The 21,583-nt window shown below is 52.6% G+C and overlaps 2 protein-coding genes across 6 annotated transcripts in view; one reads left to right on the plus strand and one right to left on the minus strand.

Moving 5' to 3' along the window:
* Positions 1-3,440, plus strand: part of LOC140392299 (myoferlin-like) — a 309,204-nt gene extending 305,764 nt beyond the window's left edge. The window contains exon 51 of the mRNA XM_072477615.1: positions 2,691-3,440. Within this exon, the coding sequence (XP_072333716.1) occupies positions 2,691-2,726 (36 nt within the window). The 3' untranslated portion in view covers positions 2,727-3,440. The remainder of the gene's footprint in view (positions 1-2,690) is intronic.
* LOC140393074 (cytochrome P450 26A1-like) overlaps positions 2,898-21,583 on the minus strand; it is a 57,206-nt gene continuing 38,520 nt past the window's right edge. For 2 of the 5 annotated variants that reach the window (XM_072479063.1, XM_072479064.1), the window contains exons 7-12: positions 16,280-16,504; positions 15,532-15,816; positions 15,189-15,338; positions 5,887-6,021; positions 5,578-5,733; positions 2,898-4,572 (exon numbers count right to left, since the gene is read on the minus strand). In XM_072479063.1, coding sequence (XP_072335164.1) covers positions 4,228-4,572; positions 5,578-5,733; positions 5,887-6,021; positions 15,189-15,338; positions 15,532-15,816; positions 16,280-16,504 — 1,296 coding nt within the window. In that variant the 3' untranslated portion in view covers positions 2,898-4,227. Of the gene's footprint in view, positions 4,573-5,577; positions 5,734-5,886; positions 6,022-15,188; positions 15,339-15,531; positions 15,817-16,279; positions 16,505-17,025; positions 17,341-17,360; positions 17,411-19,776; positions 19,941-21,583 lie in introns of those variants that run through there. The other 3 variants (XM_072479068.1, XM_072479069.1, XM_072479067.1) reach the window with 3 other exon arrangements.

Here is a 21,583-nt window from a genome sequence, read left to right on the forward strand (position 1 = left end):
GTGCCGTCCCCGCCTGCATGAAGCTGATGCAGGAGGTGTACAGTCTCTGGTAGAAGGTCTCGAATGCCCGATTGACCTCCTTTGGCTCTCTAAATTTATTGTTTTTTAAAAAAGAATTTTAAAATTGTGTTGTTTAACAGGGAATCAATGTAACTTGGTGAGTTCAGGAGTGATGAGCGAATGGGCCTTGGTGCTGGTTGGGACATGGGCAGCAGTGTTTTGGATTACATCAAGTTTATGGAGGGTAGAATGAGGGTGGCCAGCTAGGTGTGCATTGGAATAGTTGAGTCCAGAGGTAACAAAGGTGTGGATGAGATGGCAGAAGAGTTGAGGAGCGACAGTGTTTGTAAATATTGTGGAAGTGGAAATTAACAGTCTTGGTAATGGTGGGAATCGGTGTTTCGAAACAATGGGACACCAAGGTTGCAACCCATCTGGTTCAGTTCCTGACACTTGCCAGGGTGAGCGATAGAGACGGTGGCTGGGGAGTTGAATTTGTGAAATGGCTTAATTCTTCGCAACATTTTGGTAGATTTTTTGGAGGGCTGTAGGTTCTGGGTTACAGCAATAGGGTGACTATGTAGCAATTTAAACACCAGGTTGCGAATTAGGTTTGACTCATTGGGGTATTAGAAATAGATCATCAATCTCTGGAATGGTGGGAAGGTGGAACTTGGTGCAGGTTAGGATACGAGTAGAAGAATTCTGAATAAGCTGTAACTGGAGGATAGGAGGCCAGGCAAGAGACCATTAAATTAGTAATAAAGGGTGGTAGGACAAGAGCTGATTCAGAGACACAGATCCACGGGGATAGAGATGCACAATGTGACCAAGGTGGATGCAGATGGTCTTGCTAATGGAGAGCGGCTATAGAAACTTGGTCTTGCTAATGGAGGGGGGCTATAGAAACTTGGTCTTGCTAATGGAGGGGGGGCTATAGAAACTTGGTCTTGCTAACGTAGGGGGGGCTATAGAAACTTGGTCTTGCTAATGGAGGGGGGGGCTATAGAAACTTGATACAATGCTTCAGCTGAGTCTGTGACCTGGGAAGAAGAAGAAGAAAATGGTGGCTAAGTCCAAGAATTTGTGGTACAGTATGAATATAATGGCATCAACGTCTCGATCTTTAACTGCAGAGACTGCTCAAGGAGTGGATATCAGACGAGCAGTCCAAAAAGACGTAAACATTGGAAGGACAGAGGTGATGACCAGAGCTGGGTACAACCTGGGGCAGATGTGTTCATGTGATGTTGGGTAGCATGTAGTTGTGGAACAGGATGGCGTCCAAGGATAGATCCTTGAGAGGAAAGAGTGTGGTGACGGGAAGAGAAGTCATTATTGGAGATCCCTGAGCTACATTTGTCTAACTAAAAGTAAGGGAACAACATAGAGCACAGAGTGCAGAAGGAGGCTATTCGATCCATTGAGTCCGCACCGACCCACTTAAGCCCTCACTTCCACCCTATCCCCGTAACCCAATAACCCCTCCTAACCTTTTTGGTCAGTAAGGGCAATTTATCATGGCCAATCCACCTAACCTGTACGTCTTTGGACTGGGAGGAATCCGGACCATCCGGAGGAAACCCACACAGACACGGGGAGAACGTGCAGACTCCACAGACAGTCACCCAGCAGGGAATCGAACCTGGGACCCTGGTGCTGTGAAGCCACCGTGCTCTCCACTTATGCTACCCACTAAGTCCCATGGATCAGGGCAGTGGAATGATCAAGAGAAGGATGATGTGCTCCATCCAGCATGTCAAAGGCTGCAGAAAGAATAGTGAGTACAGAGTGCGAAATCAGGGGAATTACACACACTGTATCTAACGTTGACAAAGTGTTTGCGATCTTTGGAGTCTAATGGAAACAAGACAGATGTGTCTACTGCAGATACCCAGGGAAGGCCTGGTGGAATTTGTACTGGCGAAAAATTACAATAAACAAGGATACACTGAAAGGAACAGTGGGGAGGGGAGGTGAAAAAAGGAGCATAGTGGAGGAAATGACGAGAGCTGGTGTGATTGAAGGTGCTGTGAATCTCAGCAGATTAGGATGATAGCTGCTAATAAATTGAGATTTTGTTTTACTGTCACACTGCGCCTATCTAGTGGATGAAACCTGTCCATTGGAAAATTCCTTTTTAAATGGGGACAACTGTTTTAGTCCGTGAAACCCAAATTCCATTCTGGATGTAGGAAGCAGAGTAACCAGTGTAAAAGGTTTCTTCCTGTGTTGTGCCCTAAAAATTGGACACACGGGTGCATTTCAGATAAATTGCCCCAGTGTCTAAGTGCATCCATAACTTCGAAGTATAAACTGTGCAGGCAAGTGTGAAGAGTCCCGTGTAACTCTGATGTTGCTTGGCCACCACAATTTAAGGTAATGAGTGAAATTCAATGCAGAATATTTATTCAGTTACTACGAGTAAAAGCAAGTCTGCATGTTTCCTTTTATTTTGATTGATCATGTTTCTAAAATTTCACCGAGTTTGTCAGATAACAATCTGAACAGATAACAGCCTATCTTGTTCTGTTGCATAATTCCTGGACAGCTTGTGTTTAACTTGTCAAATTAACAGATGACCTACTGATATACACGAACATGTGTTGTTACTTTGAGAACTCTTAAATGAAACGATGTTTGTAAGTTCAAATGATATTCACTTTTGCTAATCTTGTTATCTTCAACAGAACTACCTATCCATGCGAATTGTGAATCCCCACTAAGGAATTTCTGATTGGTCATTCCTCCCGCAGCAGCGACTCTGTTGTATAACTGGTCCCGGAACATTTGTTTTGTATGTCTACAATCTTGTGGCCTTAAGGGTAGAAATGGACTGAGGTTAGGAGGGTGACAAGATCTACATTTACCAAGGTTAGGCAAGGTTCATGGGGTCATGACTGGGCCATTTATCAGTGATTCCATGTTAATGTGCTGACCCTGATGACCAGGACCCTGCTGGTTTTATCCAGCAATTTCCGCAATTGGCTGTTTATTTAGCAGGTGCCTCTCTAGTTATGAAATACCAGGGGTGGTGTTTGTTTGGAGCGGTGAATTAAGCTTTGAAAATATGGCGATTCAAGGTGAGTGGTTTGCTGATCTTCTACAGTGTAGGTCTGAAACACATGATGTGCAAATATTATGGGATTTTTGTAGAATCTTTTCTAAAACAGAAATTAAGAGCACAAGTGCCTCCACTTGGTTTGCATATATCCTACTAGAATGGAAGAAACCAGCAGTTGATGTTCTGAGCATTATAATATTGTTGCAGTGTTCTCTTTGGCAGAAGCTTCATGTTTTTTTCTGGTTCACTTTTTTGTTATGTAAGAATTTGGACCAAAATATGTAATGTACATGCAAACTAAAGCATTATTAATCATGTGTACTTCCTGTACTCTAACAACTGCAATGTTAGCTGCTAATAAATCATTTCACCAGTGTTTATGGTTCATGGTCTTTTTATTGCGTGGAGCTTTTTAAAAAAAAAAAAAAAAAAATCCTGATATAAAGATAAACACATTCTTCTCTCTCTCTCTCTCTCTCTCCATGTATCCACCTGATTCATGACCTAGTGCTTGAAAAATACTTGCAATGTTTGCCACGCAGCTGTTCTTTAAATTATAATATTTACAGTCTGAGGCTTAACATAAATTAGCAGTCACATTAGCAAAGCTACAACGTAATTAAATAATAATCTAAAAGCAATAGTTTGAGAAGATTACAAATACCGTAGTATAAAATAGCTTATTTACAGAATTAATAAAACATAACATGATCTGTGTGGAACAGTTAGACTCTTATCAACGTTGAGGGCAGGGAGGAGGGAGCAAAACAATTTGTGGGGGGAAATATTTTTAACTTCGCAAGATCGGGACAAAATTAAGTTTTGAAAATAAAATCAAGCTTCCGTCATATAATAATAATCGCTTACTGTCACAAGTAGGCTTCAATGAAGTTACTGTGAAAAGCTCCTAGTCGCCACATTCCGGGCTGGTACAGGAATTGAACCTGTGCTGCTGGCCTTGTTCTGCATTACAAGCCAGCTGTTTAGCCCACTGTGCTTTATATGTCAATCCACCGAGTGAGTTCCTGAAAGATCTTTTGACCTCTTGGTCTCGTGGCTCAAATACAATAAGTAAATGATCTGTAAACTTTCTTTAAACAAAGTCTGGATGTCAATAACATTGAGATGGTGACCTGCAGTGTACTGGGTGTTACACGAATAGGTCACATTTTGTTGCGGAAGGGTGTGAATTTTGTGGGCAAGTTGTCCACTGGGTATACAGTAGGGTTGGTTTTCATCATAGGAGGCCCATTCAAAAGTTCCCAATCGCAAGCCCTGACGAGCTCCATTGTGAAGATCTTGAGGAGGATCTTGGCAAACTCTTTGCCCACACAGCTCCTGGAGCCTCCTCCGAATGGGATGTAGCTGAATCGGCAGGCATCTTTTTCTGAGCAGCCCTCCATGAAGCGATCTGGGTTAAACTCATCCTTTTTTGAGAAATTTGTTGCTACGTCATGGGTGTCACAGATACTGTAAATGACATTCCAGCCTTTTGGTATCTGATATCCCTGAAAATACAATTAATTTCATTATTTTAAATATATTTAACTACAATTTGAGCACAATTTATAAATTCCGGTACAAAGATTGTGATATATTAGAATTGTTTCCAATGCAGTTGGTATCCATATTATCTTGCAATTTGGAGTGAAAAAGAATTGTTTCACTTTTACAGGGGGGGAAAAAATCTGAAATTGGGTGACTTGTATCCAGGTCATTCCTAATATTTTAGACTTACTATTGGAGACATTTACTAGTCCATGTAGAAGTGATGGGCATTATAGAATCATAGAATCTACAGTGCAGAAGGAGTCCATTCAGCCCATCGAGTCAGCCCTTGGAAAGAACACCTGACATAAGCACACACCTCCACCCTATCCCTGTAACCCCACACTAAGGGGCAATTTAGCATGGTCAATCCACCCAACATGCACACCTTTGGACTGTGAGAGGAAACCTATGCAGACTCGGGATTGAATTGGCTGATGTTATCAACGTCATAATGTAAATAACCTTGTGCAGTCTTGCTGTGCAGATTCTTCCCAATCGACCGGAGTTTGTGATTGACCAGTGGAAATATAAATAGGTTTAAAAACCAGTTTGCAGAAATGTACCCTGCCCCAACATGCATACACACACTCATTCGGGGACACAATTTCTGGACCTAAAATCAGGTGGGATGAGGTTAAATTATTAGTGCCATTTCATAATGGCATCTGATTCCTTCTGGCCACTTGGAATGTAATCTCAGCTATACGATGAAGGTCTGATATTGTAGAGGGAAAATCCTCTACAATCTGCAACAGCTGTACGAACATAGGCTTGTGACCCGTGCAATGTGGTAGATGATGATAAATACCTGTTTCAAATCAATTAGACATTTCTGATGTAGGGGTATTTACTAAGCTGGAGATTCTGTAAAATCAATTATGGGATAAATGTGGATTTTTTTTTTTCTCTCAATGGACTCGAGCTGTTTCGTTTTAGAGGCGACTGGTGTAATTTCAGCTCACGTTTAATACGAAGGTCTTTAGGGCCACGCGGAATCCTCCAGGGACCGGGGGACTCAGTCGAAGAGTTTCTTTGATGACGCTTCCGGTATATTTAAGTTGCTCCAGGAGTTCAAGGGTGATCTGTTTGTTTTCTGCAGAGTCGCTGCTCAGTAATCCCTGGAAAGCAAAATGCAATTTTTTTTTCTGCTTAAGTTGCTCTCAATTGTCACCCAATGGATCTTTTTACCTTCTTCCAAACCCAGGAATCTGAGCCAGGGTTCAGGATCCGAGGCTGGCAATGTGCTCCCTCAGACTTGGACAATGACTTACCTGCTCTTGCAATTCCACTCTGACTTTTTGCAGCACCTCCGGGTGTAAGGCCAGGAAAGTGACCAGGGAGGTAGCTGTACTGGCTGTCGTGTCATGTCCTCCAAACAGCAGCTCGGTGGCAGATTCTTTCAGCTCCTTTTCAAAAATAATAAACACACGTCAGGCATGTAAAGCAAGAATGGCGGCACCCTCCTAACAGCAGAGACACAGCGCCTGAAAGAGCTGAGTACAATTGCAGCCCGTTACCGGGGCTCTTGTACACCAATCACATTATCATTGCAAATATTCGCCGAACAATGTCATGGGGGAATCTTCACTTGTATATGAAGTTTATTCAACTGAGTTGTAAAAATCAGGAGAGACATTAGTTATTGGATAGTGTTCTGGGTAGTGGGAGGGGAATGGGGCAATGGGAGTGAACTAGGGTAATGTTCTGGACAAAGGGAGGGGTCAGGAACAGTGTTCTGGGCTGGGGCATGCTCTGAGAAATAGAAAGGGACTGGGGCAATGTTTGGGGCAGTGGGAGGGGACTGGTGTGATGTTCTGGGCAGTGGGAGGGGACTGGGGCAGTGTTCTGGGCTGGGCCAGTGTTCTGGGCTGTGGGAAGGGACTGAGGCAGTATTTTGGGGTGGGGCAATATTTTGGGGTGGGGCAGTGGGAGGTGACTGGGGCAGTATTTTGGGGTGGGGCAGTGGGAGGGGACTGGGGCAGTATTTTGGGGTGGGGCAGTGGGAGGTGACTGGGGCAGTATTTTGGGGTGGGGCAGTGGGAGGTGACGGGCAGTATTTTGGGGTGGGGCAGTGGGAGGAGACTGGGGCAGTATTTTGGGGTGGGGCAGTGGGAGGAGACTGGGGCAGTATTTTGGGGTGGGGCAGTGGGAGGAGACTGGGGCAGTATTTTGGGGTGGGGCAGTGGGAGGAGACTGGGGCAGGATACTGGGGTGGGGCAGTGGGAGGAGACTGGGGCCGGATACTGGGGTGGGGCAGTGGGAGGAGACTGGGGCCGGATACTGGGGTGGGGCAGTGGGAGGAGACTGGGGCCGGATACTGGGGTGGGGCAGTGGGAGGAGACTGGGGCTGGATACTGGGGTGGGGCAGTGGGAGGAGACTGGGGCCGGATACTGGGGTGGGGCAGTGGGAGGAGACTGGGGCAGGATACTGGGGTGGGGCAGTGGGAGGAGACTGGGGCCGGATACTGGGGTGGGGCAGTGGGAGGAGACTGGGGCAGGATACTGGGGTGGGGCAGTGGGAGGGGGGTGGGGCAGTATACTGGGTTGGGGCAGTATACTGGGGTGGGGCAGTGGGAGGAGACTGGGGCAGTATACTGGGGTGGGGCAGTGGGAGGAGACTGGGGCAGTATACTGGGGTGGGGCAGTATACTGGGGTGGGGCAGTGGGAGGAGACTGGGGCAGTATTTTGGGGTGGGGCAGTGGGAGGAGGATGGGGCAGTATACTGGGGTGGGGCAGTGGGAGGAGACAGGGGCAGTATACTGGGGTGGGGCAGTATACTGGGGTGGGGCAGTATACTGGGGTGGGGCAGTATACTGGGGTGGGGCAGTGGGAGGAGACTGGGGCAGTATGCTGGGGTGGGGCAGTGGGAGGAGACTGGGGCAGTATGCTGGGGTGGGGCAGTGGGAGGAGACTGGGGCAGTATGCTGGGGTGGGGCAGTGGGAGGAGACTGGGGCAGTATGCTGGGGTGGGGCAGTGGGAGGAGACTGGGGCAGTATGCTGGGGTGGGGCAGTGGGAGGAGACTGGGGCAGTATGCTGGGGTGGGGCGGTGGGGCAGTGGGAGGAGACTGGGGCAGTATGCTGGGGTGGGGCAGTGGGAGGAGACTGGGGCAGTATGCTGGGGTGGGGCAGTGGGAGGAGACTGGGGCAGTATGCTGGGGTGGGGCAGTGGGAGGAGACTGGGGCAGTATGCTGGGGTGGGGCAGTGGGAGGAGACTGGGGCAGTATGCTGGGGTGGGGCGGTGGGGCAGTGGGAGGAGACTGGGGCAGTATGCTGGGGTGGGGCAGTGGGAGGAGACTGGGGCAGTATGCTGGGGTGGGGCAGTGGGAGGAGACTGGGGCAGTATGCTGGGGTGGGGCAGTGGGAGGAGACTGGGGCAGTATGCTGGGGTGGGGCAGTGGGAGGAGACTGGGGCAGTATGCTGGGGTGGGGCAGTGGGAGGAGACTGGGGCAGTATGCTGGGGTGGGGCGGTGGGGCAGTGGGAGGAGACTGGGGCAGTATGCTGGGGTGGGGCAGTGGGAGGAGACTGGGGCAGTATGCTGGGGTGGGGCAGTGGGAGGAGACTGGGGCAGTATGCTGGGGTGGGGCAGTGGGAGGAGACTGGGGCAGTATGCTGGGGTGGGGCAGTGGGAGGAGACTGGGGCAGTATACTGGGTTGGGGCAGTGGGAGGAGACTGGGGCAGTATACTGGGTTGGGGCAGTGGGAGGAGACGGGCAGTATTTTGGGGTGGGGCAGTGGGAGGAGACGGGCAGTATTTTGGGATGGGGCAGTGGGAGGAGACTGGGGCAGTATTTTGGGATGGGGCAGTGGGAGGAGACTGGGGCAGTATTTTGGGATGGGGCAGTGGGAGGAGACTGGGGCAGTATTTTGGGTTGGGGCAGTGGGAGGAGGGTGGGGCAGTATTTTGGGGTGGGGCAGTGGGGGGAGATGGGCAGTATTTTGGGGTGGGGAGATGGGCAGTATTTTGGGGTGGGGCAGTGGGAGGAGACTGGGGCAGTATTTTGGGGTGGGGCAGTGGGAGGAGGGTGGGGCAGTGGGAGGAGAGTGGTGCAGTATTTTGGGGTGGGGCAGTGGGAGGATGGTGGGGCAGTATACTGGGGTGGGGCAGTATACTGGGGTGGGGCAGTATACTGGGGTGGGGCAGTATACTGGGGTGGGGCAGTGGGAGGAGACTGGGGTGGGGCAGTGGGAGGAGACTGGGGCAGTATGCTGGGGTGGGGCAGTGGGAGGAGACTGGGGCAGTATGCTGGGGTGGGGCAGTGGGAGGAGACTGGGGCAGTTTACTGGGTTGGGGCAGTGGGAGGAGACTGGGGCAGTATACTGGGTTGGGGCAGTGGGAGGAGGGTGGGGCATTATACTGGGGTGGGGCAGTATACTGGGGTGGGGCAGTATACTGGGGTGGGGCAGTATACTGGGGTGGGGCAGTGGGAGGAGACTGGGGCAGTATGCTGGGGTGGGGCAGTGGGAGGAGACTGGGGCAGTATGCTGGGGTGGGGCAGTGGGAGGAGACTGGGGCAGTATGCTGGGGTGGGGCAGTGGGAGGAGACTGGGGCAGTATGCTGGGTTGGGGCAGTGGGAGGAGACTGGGGCAGTATTTTGGGGTGGGGCAGTATGCTGGGGTGGGGCAGTGGGAGGAGACTGGGGCAGTATGCTGGGGTGGGGCAGTGGGAGGAGACTGGGGCAGTATGCTGGGGTGGGGCAGTGGGAGGAGACTGGGGCAGTATGCTGGGTTGGGGCAGTGGGAGGAGACTGGGGCAGTATTTTGGGGTGGGGCAGTATACTGGGTTGGGGCAGTGGGAGGAGACGGGCAGTATTTTGGGGTGGGGCAGTGGGAGGAGACGGGCAGTATTTTGGGATGGGGCAGTGGGAGGAGACTGGGGCAGTATTTTGGGATGGGGCAGTGGGAGGAGACTGGGGCAGTATTTTGGGATGGGGCAGTGGGAGGAGACTGGGGCAGTATTTTGGGGTGGGGCAGTGGGAGGAGACTGGGGCAGTATTTTGGGGTGGGGCAGTGGGAGGAGACTGTGGCAGTGGGAGGAGGGTGGGGCAGTATTTTGGGGTGGGGCAGTGGGGGGAGATGGGCAGTATTTTGGGGTGGGGGAGATGGGCAGTATTTTGGGGTGGGGGAGATGGGCAGTATTTTGGGGTGGGGCAGTGGGAGGAGACTGGGGCAGTATTTTGGGGTGGGGCAGTGGGAGGAGGGTGGGGCAGTGGGAGGAGGGTGGGGCAGTATTTTGGGGTGGGGCAGTGGGAGGAGGATGGGGCAGTATTTTGGGGTGGGGCAGTGGGAGGAGGGAGGAGGGAGGAGGGAGGAGGGAGGAGGGTGGGGCAGTATTTTGGGGTGGGGCAGTGGGAGGAGGGTGGGGCAGTATTTTGGGGTGGGGCAGTGGGAGGAGGGTGGGGCAGTATTTTGGGGTGGGGCAGTGGGAGGAGGGTGGGGCAGTATTTTGGGGTGGGGCAGTGGGAGGAGGGTGGGGCAGTATTTTGGGGTGGGGCAGTGGGAGGAGGGTGGGGCAGTATTTTGGGGTGGGGCAGTGGGAGGAGGGTGGGGCAGTGGGAGGAGGGTGGGGCAGTATTTTGGGGTGGGGCAGTGGGAGGAGGGTGGGGCAGTATACTGGGGTGGGGCAGTATACTGGGGTGGGGCAGTATACTGGGGTGGGGCAGTGGGAGGAGACTGGGGCAGTATGCTGGGGTGGGGCAGTGGGAGGAGACTGGGGCAGTATGCTGGGGTGGGGCAGTGGGAGGAGGGTGGGGCAGTGGGAGGAGGGTGGGGCAGTATTTTGGGGTGGGGCAGTATACTGGGGTGGGGCAGTATACTGGGGTGGGGCAGTGGGAGGAGACTGGGGCAGTATTTTGGGGTGGGGCAGTGGGAGGAGGGTGGGGCAGTGGGAGGAGGGTGGGGCAGTATTTTGGGGTGGGGCAGTGGGAGGAGGGTAGGGCAGTATACTGGGGTGGGGGAGATGGGCAGTATTTTGGGGTGGGGCAGTGGGAGGAGACTGGGGCAGTATTTTGGGGTGGGGCAGTGGGAGGAGGGTGGGGCAGTGGGAGGAGGGTGGGGCAGTATTTTGGGGTGGGGCAGTGGGAGGAGGGTGGGGCAGTATACTGGGGTGGGGCAGTATACTGGGGTGGGGCAGTATACTGGGGTGGGGCAGTATACTGGGGTGGGGCAGTATACTGGGGTGGGGCAGTGGGAGGAGACTGGGGCAGTATGCTGGGGTGGGGCAGTGGGAGGAGACTGGGGCAGTATGCTGGGGTGGGGCAGTGGGAGGAGACTGGGGCAGTATGCTGGGGTGGGGCAGTGGGAGGAGACTGGGGCAGTATACTGGGTTGGGGCAGTGGGAGGAGACTGGGGCAGTATACTGGGTTGGGGCAGTGGGAGGAGACTGGGGCAGTATTTTGGGGTGGGGCAGTATACTGGGTTGGGGCAGTGGGAGGAGACGGGCAGTATTTTGGGGTGGGGCAGTGGGAGGAGACGGGCAGTATTTTGGGATGGGGCAGTGGGAGGAGACTGGGGCAGTATTTTGGGATGGGGCAGTGGGAGGAGACTGGGGCAGTATTTTGGGATGGGGCAGTGGGAGGAGACTGGGGCAGTATTTTGGGGTGGGGCAGTGGGAGGAGACTGGGGCAGTATTTTGGGGTGGGGCAGTGGGAGGAGACTGTGGCAGTGGGAGGAGGGTGGGGCAGTATTTTGGGGTGGGGCAGTGGGGGGAGATGGGCAGTATTTTGGGGTGGGGGAGATGGGCAGCATTTTGGGGTGGGGGAGATGGGCAGTATTTTGGGGTGGGGCAGTGGGAGGAGACTGGGGCAGTATTTTGGGGTGGGGCAGTGGGAGGAGGAGGGTGGGGCAGTGGGAGGAGGGTGGGGCAGTATTTTGGGGTGGGGCAGTGGGAGGAGGATAGGGCAGTATTTTGGGGTGGGGCAGTGGGAGGAGGGAGGAGGGAGGAGGGTGGGGCAGTATTTTGGGGTGGGGCAGTGGGAGGAGGGTGGGGCAGTATTTTGGGGTGGGGCAGTGGGTGGAGGGTGGGGCAGTATTTTGGGGTGGGGCAGTGGGAGGAGGGTGGGGCAGTATTTTGGGGTGGGGCAGTGAGAGGAGGGTGGGGCAGTATTTTGGGGTGGGGCAGTGGGAGGAGGGTGGGGCAGTATTTTGGGGTGGGGCAGTGGGAGGAGGGTGGGGCAGTATTTTGGGGTGGGGCAGTGGGAGGAGGGTGGGGCAGTATTTTGGGGTGGGGCAGTGGGAGGAGGGTGGGGCAGTATTTTGGGGTGGGGCAGTGGGAGGAGGGTGGGGCAGTATTTTGGGGTGGGGCAGTGGGAGGAGAGAGGAGGGTGGGGCAGTATTTTGGGGTGGGGCAGTGGGAGGAGGGAGGAGGGAGGAGGGTGGGGCAGTATTTTGGGGTGGGGCAGTGGGAGGAGGGAGGAGGGAGGAGGGTGGGGCAGTATTTTGGGGTGGGGCGGTGGGGCAGTGGGAGGAGGGTGGGGTAGTATTTTGGGGTGGGGCAGTGGGAGGAGACTGGGGCAGTATTTTGGGGTGGGGCAGTGGGAGGAGACTGGGGCAGTATTTTGGGGTGGGGCAGTGGGAGGAGGGTGGGGCAGTATTTTGGGGTGGGGCAGTGGGAGGAGGGTGGGGCAGTATTTTGGGGTGGGGCAGTGGGAGGAGGGTGGGGCAGTATTTTGGGGTGGGGCAGTGGGAGGAGGGTGGGGCAGTGGGAGGAGAGTGGGAGGAGAGTGGGAGGAGGGTGGGGCAGTGGGAGGAGGGTGGGGCAGTGGGAGGAGGGTGGGGCAGTATTTTGGGGTGGGGCAGTGGGAGGAGACGGGCAGTATTTTGGGGTGGGGTAGTGGGAGGAGACTGGGGCAGTATTTTGGGGTGGGGCAGTGGGAGGAGACTGGGGAAGTATACTGGGGTGGGGCGGTGGGAGGAGACTGGGGCAGTATTTTGGGGTGGGGCAGTATTTTGGGGTGGGGCAGTATTTTGGGGTGCGGCAGTGGGAGGAGACTGGGGCAGGATTTTGGGGTGGGGCAGTGGGAGGAGACTGGGGCAGGATTTTGGGGTGGGGCAGTGGGAGGAGACTGGGGCAGTATTTTGGTGTGGGGCAGTGGGAGGAGACTGGGGCGGTATTTTGGGGTGGGGCGGTATTTTGGGGTGGGGCAGTATTTTGGGGTGGGGCAGTGGGAGGAGACTGGGGCAGGATTTTGGGGTGGGGCAGTGGGAGGAGACTGGGGCAGTATTTTGGGGTGGGGCAGTGGGAGGAGACTGGGGCAGTATTCTGGGGTGGGGCAGTATTCTGGGGTGGGGCAGTGGGAGGAGACTGGGCAGTATTCTGGGGTGGGGCAGTATACTGGGGTGGGGCAGTGGGAGTGGGGTGGGGCAGTATTTTGGGGTGGGGTAGTGGGAGGAGACTGGGGCAGTATTTTGGGGTGGGGCAGTGGGAGGAGGGTGGGGCAATATACTGGGGTGGGGCAGTGGGAGGAGACTGGGGCAGTATACTGGGGTGTGGGAGGAGACTGGGGCAGTATACTGGGGTGTGGGAGGAGACTGGGGCAGTATACTGGGGTGTGGGAGGAGACTGGGGCAGTATACTGGGGTGTGGGAGGAGACTGGGGCAGTATACTGGGGTGTGGGAGGAGACTGGGGCAGTATACTGGGGTGTGGGAGGAGACTGGGGCAGTATGCTGGGGTGTGGGAGGAGACTGGGGCAGTATACTGGGGTGGGGCAGTGGGAGGAGGGTGGGGCAGTATACTGGGGTGGGGCAGTGGGAGGAGGGTGGGGCAGTGGGAGGAGACTGGGGCAGTATTTTGGGGTGGGGCAGTGGGAGGAGGGTGGGGCAATATACTGGGGTGGGGCAGTATACTGGGGTGGGGCAGTGGGTGGAGACTGGGGCAGTGTACTGGGGTGTGGGAGGAGACTGGGGCAGTGTACTGGGGTGTGGGAGGAGACTGGGGCAGTATACTGGGGTGTGGGAGGAGACTGGGGCAGTATACTGGGGTGTGGGAGGAGACTGGGGCAGTATACTGGGGTGGGGCAGTATACTGGGGTGTGGGAGGAGACTGGGGCAGTGTACTGGGGTGTGGGAGGAGACTGGGGCAGTATACTGGGGTGTGGGAGGAGACTGGGGCAGTATACTGGGGTGGGGCAGTATACTGGGGTGTGGGAGGAGACTGGGGCAGTATACTGAGGTGGGGCAGTATACTGGGGTGTGGGAGTATTTTGGGGTGTGGCAGTGGGAGGAGGGTGGGGCAGTATTTTGGGGTGGGGCAGTGGGAGGAGGGTGGGGAAGTATTTTGTGGTGGTGCGGTGGGAGGAGGGTGGGGCAGTATTTTGGGGTGGGGCAGTGGGAGGAGACTGGGGCAGTATACTGGGGTGGGGTGGGGTGGTGGGGCAGTGGGAGGAGACTGGGGCAGTATACTGGGGTGGGGTGGTGGGGCAGTGGGAGGAGACTGGGGCAGTATTTTGGGGTGGGGCAGTGGGAGGAGACTGGGGCAGTATTTTGGGGTGGGGCAGTGGGAGGAGACTGGGGCAGTATTTTGGGGTGGGGCAGTGGGAGGAGACTGGGGCAGTATTTTGGGGTGGGGCAGTGGGAGGAGACTGGGGCAGTATTTTGGGGTGGGGCAGTGGGATGGGACAGTGATTGTGTTCTGGGCTGGGGCAGTGGACTGGGGAAGTGTTCTGGGCAAGGGGCTGGGCACAGGGCTGGGCACTTCTGGGCTGTGGAACGGGACTGGGGCAGTGTTCTGGTCAGTGGGAGGAGACTGGGGCAGTGTTCTGGCTGGGCAGGAGCTGGGCAGTGTTCTGGCTGGGCAGGAGCTGGGGCAGTGTTCTGGTCAGTGGGAGGAGACTGGGGCAGTGTTCTGGCTGGGCAGGAGCTGGGGCCATGTTCTGGCCAGTGGGAGAGGATGAAGGCAGTGTTCTGGGCAAAGGGGAGAGGCTGGATCTGGACACAGGAGGGGCTGGGAAGTGTTCTGGGTGGGGAGGTGTGCTGGGACAGTGTTCTGGCCAGGAAGGGGGACTGGGACAGTGTTCTGGGCAGGAGGAGGGCTGGTACAATGTTCTGGGCATGAGGGGGTGCTGGGACAGTGTTCTGTGCAGGAAGAGGCGCTAGGACGATGTTCTGGGCAGCAGCTGGATTCTCGGCAATGTGCTGTGTTCTTGGACATTCCAAGATAATGAATGGCTTAGATAGCGTGGACGTAGGGAAGTTGTTTCCATTAGCAGGGGAGACTAGGACCCGGGGGCACAGCCTTATAATAAAAGGGAGTCACTTTAGAACAGAGATGAGGAGAAATTTCTTCAGCCAGAGAATGGTCGGTCTGTGGAATTCATTGCCACAGAGGGCGGTGGAGGCTGGGACGTTGAGTGTCTTTAAGACAGAAGTTGATAAATTCTTGATTTCTCGAGGAATTAAGGGCTATGGAGAGAGTGCGGGTAAATGGAGTTGAAATCAGCCATGATTGAATGGTGGAGTGGACTCGATGGGCCGAATGGCCTTACTTCCGCTCCTATGTCTTATGGTCTTATGGGTGTATTGCCGGTCTTTATTCTGGGCCAATGATTTGGGTCTGGAGGGATGGGTTTACCTGTAAACGCAGGGGTTGCTCACTCTTCTCCGAGTGTTCAATTAACAGTTGCAGAGCATCCTGGAATTGAGACGTCGCCTCGCGTCTCGCCACCTTTTTCCGAATGTTCTCTTCGATTTTGGCGTGGATCACATTCCTCGCCTTCAGCCCCTGGAACGAGAAGAGCAGCATGGTCAGGTTTCACCGGGGATATGAAGGTCCAGCCCCCGCCCCCCCCCCCCCCCCCCCCCCATTTTTTTTTTGTTTTTGTTGCTGTAGTTATTACCGAAGCCACACAAAACAAAACTGCTCTGAATTTCTCCGGGTCAATTCCCTCCCTTTTCCTCCTTTGCTTTATTCTTACCCGGTATAAGCCGCTGAAGGGCACATCGATGGGCAGGGAGAAGAGGTTGCGAATCATCTCCTCGAAGGCCTCGATGAGCTCCTGCTGGGTCTGGCGGGTGGTGTGCGTCGGCTCGAAGCCCAGCAGAATCCTCATGGCGATGCCGAACATCAGGCGCTTTATCTCGGGGTAGACCAGCACACAGGAGCCGCTCTCCAACCAGCGCCTGAGCCCGGCCCTGATCTCCTCGCCCATCACCGGGATGTAGTTTTCTAAAGCTTCCCGGGAGAAAGCTTTCAAAATCACCTAGGATTTAAAAAAACAAATATTAAACTAGCGAATCGGGACCTTTGTGAAATGTAAAACCTTCATTCAAAAAGATCACTGAAAAAAGATTTTTTTAAAGTGGTTTCATTCTTGTTAATGCGGCCGGTTATATTAAAGGAGTATTTTTCACTCCGGCATTGTCTAGATTGGATTTTTCCAGCCGGGAGTTAATGGGATAAAAGCAAAACGCCTGAGAATGCCGGGGATCTGAAATCAACAGAGAAAATGCTGGGAAAGCTCAGGAGGTCCTGCAGCCTCTGTGGAGGGAGAAACAGGGTTAACGACCCGGCTCCAAGCTGACTGACTCTCGGCTCCACGCGAATTGCTGCCGCGGAATTTGAGCTCCAGGTCCAGACGCACCAAGGGGGCGAAGGGACCTTCCCCAAGACAAGACACAACCCCCCCCCCCCCCCCCCCCCCCGCCTCCGGTTAGACAGCTCACCCTCTTCCTATGCTTGTGCTCGGTGTGGTGGAGGCTGGACAGACAGCCTGCTCCCAGGATGGTCCTGACTGAGGCGGGCCACTGCACCGACACCAGCTTGTGCTCCCCCAGCAAGATCTGCTTCACGTTCTCCGCTCCCATGATCCGCACGGTGGGGTTTCCGAAGAGGTGAGTCTTGTAGATGTGGCCGTATTTCCGCACTTTCATCTTCAGGAAGGTGTATCTCTGTAAAATGGGAGGTAGGCGATCGGTTAGACGAGAATGTAGTATCCATGGTAGAGGGGCTTTGGGGAGTTAGTTTTCAAGTTGCTGACTAAACCTGTGGAGAGAAGGGGGTAGGAGGGAAACTTTCCCAACTGTGTTTCGAATCCAGCTTGAGACGGGAGACAGAAACCACATCGAAACCTGGCGAAATTCATCAGGTTGGCAGACACAAAAAGACTATTGATGGGTGTTTTTGTTACATAATGATGCTGTTAAATTCATTCAGACACTCTTATTAACAACATGCTGCAATGTAGGTCTGGGCAGTAACTGGTCGCCTCTATCAATGCTGAGCCCTTTTTTAAACCTATTTCCACTCCAATTTCCTCTCTTCCCTCTAGAAACGGTGCAAAATGTTTCCTATTCTTCTTACCCTCGAGATTATTACTGCCCCCCACGCCCTCTTCCCCCAGGAAGTCCCGGATGGCATAGCTATAAAAAATGTTGGCTTATTTTTTTGTTTAGTAAGTGGAAGGTCTCACCTGTAGGACCAGCTGGAGAGTCTCTCCCAGGAAGGGCAGCCCCATGGAGCCCGGAGGTAGAGGCTTTTCACAGCTAGGGTCCTTTCTGCTCAGGCAATACACTTCCCACAGCTTCAAGGCAGCGAGGAAGAGCGCCAAGGGCAACACGAAAGTGCACAGGAAAGTAGCACAAAGTGTGAATAAGACCATTTTAGCGGCAGCACTTTTTTCAGTGTCCCTTGCCTAGAAGTCAGTCAGTATCACTGTGCTGTCAGTGAGGCGAGCGAGTCTCCCCAAATGCTCACACTCCAGATTCAAGCCCCCTTATAACCACTCCGGGTCTCAGCCCCTCTTACCTCGGTCAGTTTAAATTAGTTCACACAAAGTTCATCTTTAATTGTGTAGATTGTGCCATCACTCTGGCTCCGCCTTTTTCGGCGACGCTGCCCAGAAATCTTTAACCCGTTGTTGGTCCGAAGGGGAGCTGTCCAGGAAAGTTCCTGCTATTTTATCATCGGTATCTCTCCTCGGGACTTCGGGGTCTATTCAATATTTTGGGAGGGTGGACGCAAGCATTTGGGAATTGTCATTGTGGTGGAAAAGGAAGCCAGTAGCCCACACCTCAGAAAGGACAAGGATACCGTTCTTTGAATGGTGGGGGAGTATTAAACCTTTTACAGTGCTTCTGCAGCCCAAGTCAACCGATTATTTTCAATGTGTTCATTATAATAAAGAGAAACTGCAAATTGGTTGATCGAATGTGAGCGTTCACATCTGCATTTACTCCACTGATGTTTTGGATCTGGGCTACATTACACTTCAGTAAAGAAGGTTTTGAAAACAGTACGTTTTGGGGATTAAGATCACGTAAAACTTGTCCTCAGACGCAACTAAACACTTTATTATCTCGAAGTGTCACATATCTCAAGTCACGAGCAACTTAAATCTTCCTTGAGATATTTAAGAATTGTAAATCCGAGCAGTAACTCTCCGGAGCTGAAATGTGTTCATTTCCGAGAGGGTTTCCTCCAAGTGCTCCGCTTTCCTCCCACATTACAAAGATGAGCAGGTTAGGTGGATTGGCCATGATAAATTAACCCTTAGTGTCTAAAGGTGTGCAGGTTAGGTGGATTGGGCATGATAAATTAACCCTTGGTGTCTAAAGGTGTTAGGTTGGATGGGGTAAGGGATTACGGGGAGGGTGCCTTTTCAGAGGGTCGGTGCAGACTCTAATGTGTTGAGTTAAAAAGTTATGGTTGAAATGAATTGCTAATGGCCCCCGTGGCCATCTCCAGGAGGATTGTGCGCTGTGACCTGAGATTCAATGACACATTCGCAATGAAGATTACAAATAGATTTTGTTTGATAATAAAATGCGCGCTGAAACTCCCAAGTGTTTTGTTGTGGCTGAAACCCCGGTCCCGCCAGCTGGTGGTCAGAAGGTTCCTGATAGAAAAAAATAATTTATGCAACTCTGGTCAGGCCGGGGTTGGCATCGACGTGGCGAGTGGCGGTGGAGGAAGGCAGGCTGGCCCGGCATTCACCTCACCATCCACATTACTCTGCGCCTTTGGGGAACTGTGAGAAATGACGACGTCATTCAGATGTGAATTGCTACAATTATGATCCCGTGCTCGGCCGAGGTTCAAACCCAGGTCAGCCAGGCAGAGCAGTGGAAAAGCAAGGTTATAGCAGAAAGTAAACACGGGTCACCGTCGCCACCCACAGTTTTATAGGTACTTTGACAGCAGCTGTAAACCGATGCGAAGTCTGTGCTCTGCAAAGTCGAATGTGAAGCGGGTTAGTTGCTCTTAAAAGAAGACGTTGCCGCCAATGTCTAACAGCGCTGTCCCTGGTTTGAACTACTCCATTTGTTTAATTCTAATCGCATTGCTTTTAAATGTGATTGCACAACCGACGCACACGCCCCTTTGAAACTGGGGTGTGTGGACACTGAACAATGAGCCGCCCAGCCCTGCCTGCTTATTGCCCACACACCCACTGACTACTTCATATTTTGTCACATTTATACAGGATTCCCCGTGCTTTCCTCTAATCCGGCAGCTCCATACGCGTTAACCCTTGCTGACCCGCTGCTCTCTGCCCATGCTGGCCACCATTCCTCCACGGACACTGCCAATAGTTCCTGCCGATCCCTCACAGCACCTGGTCGTTCTCTCATTGGTTTACCTATTTTAACCAAAGGCGGAGGTGCAAAACAGTTTTGCAAATTGTGCAACTGAACAAAAATAAACCAGCCCAAATCAGATCCACGCCGAATTGTGGATTTGAAGCTCCGGATCTCAGCCTAATCACTTTAACAACAATGCCTCTGGCAGTGTTTAAGCACACGGACCCCCACTGCCGAGTTATACGGCTGGGATTGTAATGGGGCACAAAGCGCGGCTCTGCACTGTGTTTTTGATGGGCAGCGTGGCACACTGGGCAATATTACCGCCTCTTCCTTGTCTGGACTGCCCCCAGCACTGCGGTTCATTGAAAAGAGATCCGTTTGGGGTTCTCAGCTCGAAGTGGTCAATATAAATGTGCCCAGAAAGATACGGCCAGCTGTTTCCAGTCCATCCACATCCAACAAACAGGTGTTACCTCTTCCTGAAGTTCAAAGTCTGGATCAATGTGGAGTGGGAAGGTTAGAGTGATTCAGCCATCACATTCCGGCCATTACAATGCAAATTATAATTGTGTACGGACTAATAAATAATGAATATTGCTACCTGCACCGCTGATGGGGAGGGAGGTAACAATACTTACAGCGTCTTTTCTCTTGCTAATTGTCGGTTTGAGTTCTGATGAGGAGATTCCTGTTCAATAGTTTGCAAGGCGGAGAAGCCAAGTCTGACTGAGCATCACATCATAGTTAATCCTTTGTTAACACCCACTAGTTATACCTTTCGGGACAATCCATTGTTAAAATCAAATCAAACGCCGTTATATTTCACCACTCTGTAAATCGAATAATTGCAGAGACTGGGATTGAATATAGGTGCTGTTACTCAAGTACTCACTCAGTGAGGGATGGACTCCCCTCCGTGTGGGGGAGGGAGGAAAGCCGCCGAACCGGTTTTAAATCACAAAACAGACAACCAGAAATTACTGACTTGTTTGTCGACGGAAAATAATAATTAGTATTGTGTAAAGTCAGGACAGAATCGCTTTTATTGGCGATTTCCTGTCATTTTGAACTGCAAGGGGACAGACAGGTATTTTGGAAAACGTCCAAATGTTAAAGCTGGGAAATGTACAGTCTTTGTGAGAGGAGTACTCGAGACTCAAAGCAGGAAAAGCTGGAGTGTTGGTGCCCTGTGAATATTTGGCATTCGGGGATGGTTTTACCTTCTACAACACGCACTCAAATTAAACCCCCGCAGATTCTGCCAGACCGCCTGAGGACCCCAGGCATTTTCTGTGTTTTTCAAATCTAAACCAGCTCTGATTGTATTTTGTTTTCCTCCCATTGTCACCTTGTTCCCATTGCCTGTAGAACAAAGATGTCCATGTGAAGTCTCTTACTGTATCAACAGGGAAGGAATTAGCGCGGTGGTATTGTCACTAGACCAGTCAGCCGGAGACCCAGAATATGCTGGACAATCTCAGCAGGTCTGACAGCATCTGTAGATGACTCTTTGTCAAAGAAGAGAACTGAAAATAGGGTCAGATTAATACTGTTATGGGGGTGGGGTGGCGTGGAACAGTAGGGCTGTGTAGATGGTGGCCATCGGTGGAAATTGACAAAGAGGCCGTGAACAAAAAGACAAAGGAATGTAAATGGGGGTGATCATGACTAAAAAAAAATCTGGGGACCGAGTTCCGATCTGATAGATGAAATGTGAATTCAATAGAAATCTAGAATTAAAAGTCTAATGACGGCCGTGGAACCATTGTCGATTGTTGTAAGAACCCGAGTGGTTCACTAATGTCCGGCCCTGTGGATATGGGATGGACGATTTGGGAACTGAGATGAGGAGAGATTTCTTCACCCAGAGAGCGGTGAGCCATAAGACCATAATAAGAAGTCTGACAACACCAGGTTAAAGTCCAACAGGTTTGTTTCGATGTCACTAGCTTTCGGAGCGCTGCTCCTTCCTCAGGTGAATGAAGAGGTCTGTTCCAGAAACACATATATAAACAAATTCAAAGGTGCCAAACAATGCTTGGAATGCGATACTCTGGGTAAGCGTTCTCCAAGGCGGCCTTCAGGACGCGCGACAACGCAGAATCGCCGAGCAGAAACTTATAGCCAAGTTCCGCACACATGAGTGCGGCCTCAACCGGGACCTGGGATTTATGTCGCATTACATTCATCCCCCACCACCTGGCCTGCAAAATCCTACCAACTGTCCTGGCTTGATGCAATTCACACCTCTTTAACCTGGGGTCACCCCATCTCTGGATCTGTAAAGATTTAATCTTCTGCTAATGGTCGCATTCCAAGCATTGTTTGGCACCTTTGAATTTGTCTATATATGTGTTTCTGGAACATACCTCTTCATTCACCTGAGGAAGGAGCAGCGCTCCGAAAGCTAGTGACATCGAAACAAACCTGTTGGACTTTAACCTG

This window comes from Scyliorhinus torazame, chromosome 16 (genome assembly GCF_047496885.1).
Source record: "Scyliorhinus torazame isolate Kashiwa2021f chromosome 16, sScyTor2.1, whole genome shotgun sequence".
Lineage (NCBI taxonomy): Eukaryota > Metazoa > Chordata > Chondrichthyes > Carcharhiniformes > Scyliorhinidae > Scyliorhinus > Scyliorhinus torazame.